Consider the following 5063-nt stretch of genomic DNA (forward strand, 5'->3'; position numbering starts at 1 on the left):
TCTAGAAAAGAAACCTACAAAATTTTGAGGAGAGCAAGTTTTTAGGATACGTTGAGAGAAAACTTTTGTATGAAAACTGCTTACAATAAGGAGGCTGTATGGATGCTTTTAAGTGCCTACACAAGTTACGGCCCATTGGGTTTTATAATCGTCGACGTGTGCCGCATGCAAGCAAGGTCCTCATTGATTTGCAATCACAATACACATTCAATGCGTCCCTTCTCGAGCGTCGACTGCTTTTACTGGTTCGCACCCTGTTGAATCCCTTAAAATCGCCTGGCTCTTCGGTTCTCCTTGTGCTAATTTGAAGTTTGTATGAATAAGCCCTCAACCTGCACAGTCGATTGTTGCAGCTTTACTAATCGTGATTTTAGACGAGCAGCGGATGATATCAGTGATCACTAGAAACGAATTAATGGCTTGTGTCTCATCAATTAGATCGTGAGATCATGATCACTGGAGAGGATTTTCTCAGTGTATTACTTGTGTGACGCCTTCTTAATCATGATTGTGCTGATCATCGTCGTCTATTCAAAATAAGGTGCTTTGCTTCTCCCAATCGTTCCTTCTCTCAAATTCTCTTCTAATTTAGCAAATATTATGGCTGCCAAAAACATGGAAAGACCAAGCGACAAGCTGCGCTCTAGCAATAGCAAGATGCCCCAGCTTTTGCCTCTGGCCACTGCTGCTGTTTCTTCTTCTTCTTCTTCTTCTTCTGCAGCTGCTATGGAGCGCTGGGGGGGTGATCAAGACTCGTCTCGCTTGCCACAACTCATCATGGAATCCACAGCCACAAGTAGTTATAGGAGCAAAAGCACTTATGTCACTCTGCTACAAAACCACAACATCAAACCGCTCCCTTTAGGATGGGAGAGGTGCTTGGATCTCGAGGTATGCACACTCTCTCTCTCTCTCTCTCTCTCTCTCTCTCTCTCTCACACGCACACACACGGGCATAACGCTCCTCACCGTGTAGCTTGCAAATACTTGCTCTTGCCGGGCTCTAAAACGCCTATATGTCTTCCTGCCGCCGTGCAGTCTGGCAGAATCTTCATCAAGAAGAAGCCCGAGTTCAATGTGGGCTCTTATGACGCGCCCGCGAACACTTCAAGTAGAACAGTAGCTGAGGTCTTGAAGATGAGCATTCATCATGAAGCCATCAACAGCAGAAAGAGCCTGTACACAAGTACGCCAGCTTTTGCAAAGCTTGGTACTAAAGCTGATGGTGAGCCAGCAGGCTCTCCTATGGTGAAGTGCTTGGACTTGGACCTCAAATTGACAGACGAGAAAATACATCCGGCGAGCAAACCTTCAAACGAATCAAGCAAGCTCTCGACTCTGTCTTCCTCCTCCAATGTAAAACAAAGCACGCTCCAAAATTGGAAGTGGCCACAAACTCGGCGTCCAACTACCCCTAGTTCTACTGCTGATGATAACTCGACTATCAACACAGTATCTCTGTTAAAGGAGTCCACCATGTCTACTGCTATGTGCCCCAACTGCCTCATGTACGTCTTGCTGAGGAAGAGGAGCCCCACTTGCCCAAAATGCTGCAGCCCTGTGCTTCTTCACCAGCCCCAATATTCCAGCAAGAGGTCTCGTTTGGAAGCCGATGATGACCTCTCCACGAGATAGCCTGCTTATTCCTGCACTCCTTCACTGTTTTTGTCACCACCGACGGACGCATTTAAGGTGGGTGGATCACGACCGATCACATCACAGTTTCAACGCTGTTGTTTCATGGCGTTTAAAGTTATGGATAATGGGCTAAATATCAAGCCTATACCTGTTCAAGCTTTTCTTCTTTTTTTTTGGGAGGTGTCTAAATGTATGGTCAGGGTGGCTGCCTCTAATTCTCATGAACTGGATAATGGGCTGAATCAAAGGGCTGTTTGTTTTTTTATATATAAAAAGGTTTCTACATCTTTGTTTTTTTATATATATAAAAAGGTTTCTACATCTATGCTTGCACTGTACACACACTGGTGACAGGTGTCCGCATGCCACCCGTGACCCCAGCCAGTTACATGATGACACACCCATGGATATGTTCTCAAAAATGACATATTTTCTGGCTGTTGTTTTTTTAATGTTTTTTTTTAAAACAAACAACTGCAAGTACTCTTTCTTTCAACTATATCACACTCTACTATCTTTAGACTATTATTTCCACTATTCTTGCCCTTGCCATATCATTTACCCACGTGTCACTTTGTGGCCATCTTATTTTACCACGTATTAGAAGAGAGAGTTAAAAGAGTGAAGGACAAGCTTTATTCTCATTTCAAGTTCAAATTTTAGTGTAAAGAGGCAACAATGCTGTAGGGAGGTCACTTATATAATGAAGACGTATCTCTCTTTCTCTTTGTCATTATTTAAAAATAGAACACCCAAACATTATATACAAGAAGCTTCTATTTGAGGAGATAATAAGTGAGCACACCTCACTACACATCTCGGACGAGCCTCCAATGAAAGAAAAATGTGAAAGCAATAACCATTTCTATTTTTGAAAAGTGTTTTTTCATAACAAAAATTCTACATACATGCACACATACACATACGCACATGTATCCACACACACAGACATAGATGCACACACTCACGTACACGCATACACACACTCCCATGCACTCATGCTGCACACTCACATACACGTACATGCATAGACACATGCAAGCATACATGCACATAGTTGCGTGCTTGGATATGCACATGCACATACACACGACTACGCATGCACACAGTCACACACACTCACATGGGTGCATATAGAATCGACACACACCCAATCACCCACATGCACGTGCGTGCGTATCCCACACACGTGCACATGATGCACATACACAAACTTGCATTCATACATAGACGTAGATGCACACGTACTCTCACATACATGCGCACACACATTCGCATGTACTCTCACATTCCACGAGATAGCCTGCTTATTTCTGCACTCCACTGTTTTTGTCAACACCGACGGACGCATTTAAGGTGGGTGGATCACGACCGATCACATCACGTTGTATATAGTTTCAATGCTGTTGTATGGTCAGGGTGGCTGCCTCTAATTCTCATGAACTGGATAATGGGCTGAATCAAAGGGCTGTTTCTTTTTTTATATATAAAAAGGTTTCTACATCTATGCTTGCTGGTGACAGGTGTCCGCATGCCACCCCAGCCAATTACATGATGACACACCCATGGATATGTTCTCAAAAATGACATTTTTTAGCTGTTGTTTTTTTAAAAACAACTGCAAGTACTCTTTCTTTGAACTATATCACACTCTACTATCTTTAGACTATTATTTCCACTATTCTTGCCCTTGCCATATCATTTACCCACGTGTCACTTTGTGGCCATCTTATTTTACCACTTATTAGAAGAGAGAGTTAAAAGAGTGAAGGACAAGCTTTATTCTCATTTCAAGTTCAAATTTTAGTGTAAAGAGGCAACAATGTTGTAGGGTCTTTCTCTCTATCATTATTTAAAAATAGAACACCCAAACATTATATATAAGAAGCATCTATTTGAGGATATAATAAGTGAGCACACCTCACCACACATCTCAGACGAGCCTCCAAAGAAAAATGTGGAAGCAATAACCATTTCTATTTTTTAAAAGTGTTTTTTCATAACAAAAATTCTACATACATGCACATACACATACGCACATGTGGATCACACACACAGACATAGATGCACACACTCACATACACGCATACACACACTCCCATGCACTCATCTGCACACTCACATACACGTATACGCATAGACACATGCAAGCATACATGCACATAGTTGTGTGCTTGGATATGCACATGCACATACACACGACTATGCATGCACACAGTCACACACACTCACATGGGTGCATATAGAATCGACACACACCCAATCACCCACATGCACGTGTGTGCATATCCCACACACATTGTCGTGACGTGGGCGGTATTGCTGGGAAAGTGCGAGACTTTTGGCTGTGAGAGTTATTTCAAATCCCAGCAAGGAAACAGAATATATATCTCTTCAAGGGGCATAAGACATCTCCATTTTGGTTGACATGTACATGTGCTAATTCACTTCAAAAAAAAAAACCCCAAATTCAACTTGATGATTGCACATAAGTTATGTGTCAAGAGCACGACCAGTTTCAAGCATAGATCTCCTGACCCTTTATCCAAGTGCCTCATACATATCACATGTAGGCATAACACAATTTACAAAAGATTTCCATATACATGTGACCATTCGCATCACATATATCATATATTGCCAACTCCATCATTTCAAGATGTCTCTTGATCTCATGAAAACTTGCTTTTCAGATTCCAACAACTCACGGCAAAAGATGACATATGGCATATGTACAACATATTCATGTGGTTTTTTTTTTAAAAAAAACTTCCATGTCTAGAATCCAAAATCCAACCAAGTAGCTTTTTACAAAATAAAATCCAAGTTCCAGAAACTCTTTGTATTTTTGATGCTTTCCTATTCCAAGACTCTCCAAAACCATTAAAACTTTCAAAGCCTTCTCATACCCAAAAACCTTAATGGGGGAATGTTATTATTCCAAGGCTATACGATTTTTGAAAATCGTAAGTAACAAAAACAAAGAAAATTACTTATCTTAGAGTAAAAAAAAAGAAGCGAATTCATGAATTTCGCTTTTCCCCATGTTCTGCTTCGCTTCAGTATGCGCCAAATTCAGCATTCGTAAAGGTTTTGATATCATTTTGCTTGTATACTGTGAGATTTTTGAAGATCATGACGTTGGATAGAGCTTCATTTTCTCTTTAATTCAAACCCCAGGATGCCCTATACAGTAGCCGTCATCACGATTTTTGAGTCTCTGGTTAAATTCAGCTCTGGTTCTCTCTTTCCCCCCCGTTTCTGCATATTCCCCCCCTCTTGTCTACGTTTCTGGTTTTTTTCCATTTCTTTCTCGCGAGAGAATCAGGCTCCTTTCGCTTTTGCAGCTAAAAATTCGAATTTCCCCGATTTGAAATACACTGCGCCTCCTTTTATTTTTGCTTAATATTCGGATATTCCATTTT

At 41.3% G+C, this 5063-nt stretch overlaps 1 protein-coding gene across 2 annotated transcripts; it reads left to right on the forward strand.

Annotated features, from left to right (window-relative positions):
* Positions 1-364: 364 nt before the first annotated feature.
* LOC147617322 (uncharacterized) lies at positions 365-1733 on the forward strand. Of its 2 annotated transcripts, XM_086776389.1 has the most exons (3): positions 365-541; positions 722-891; positions 1039-1733. In XM_086776389.1, exons 2-3 carry the CDS (start codon positions 727-729, stop codon positions 1633-1635), a joined length of 762 nt encoding a protein of 253 aa, XP_086632515.1. In that variant the 5' UTR covers positions 365-541; positions 722-726; the 3' UTR covers positions 1636-1733. The 2 variants fall into 2 exon arrangements, with proteins under 2 accessions (XP_086632515.1, XP_086632513.1); XM_086776387.1 differs by having other exon boundaries at positions 365-891; positions 1039-1732.
* The last annotated feature ends 3330 nt before the right edge of the window (positions 1734-5063 follow it).

This window comes from Cibotium barometz, chromosome 37 (assembly GCF_041138505.1).
Source record: "Cibotium barometz isolate CiBa-2024 chromosome 37, ASM4113850v1, whole genome shotgun sequence".
NCBI lineage: Eukaryota > Viridiplantae > Streptophyta > Polypodiopsida > Cyatheales > Cibotiaceae > Cibotium > Cibotium barometz.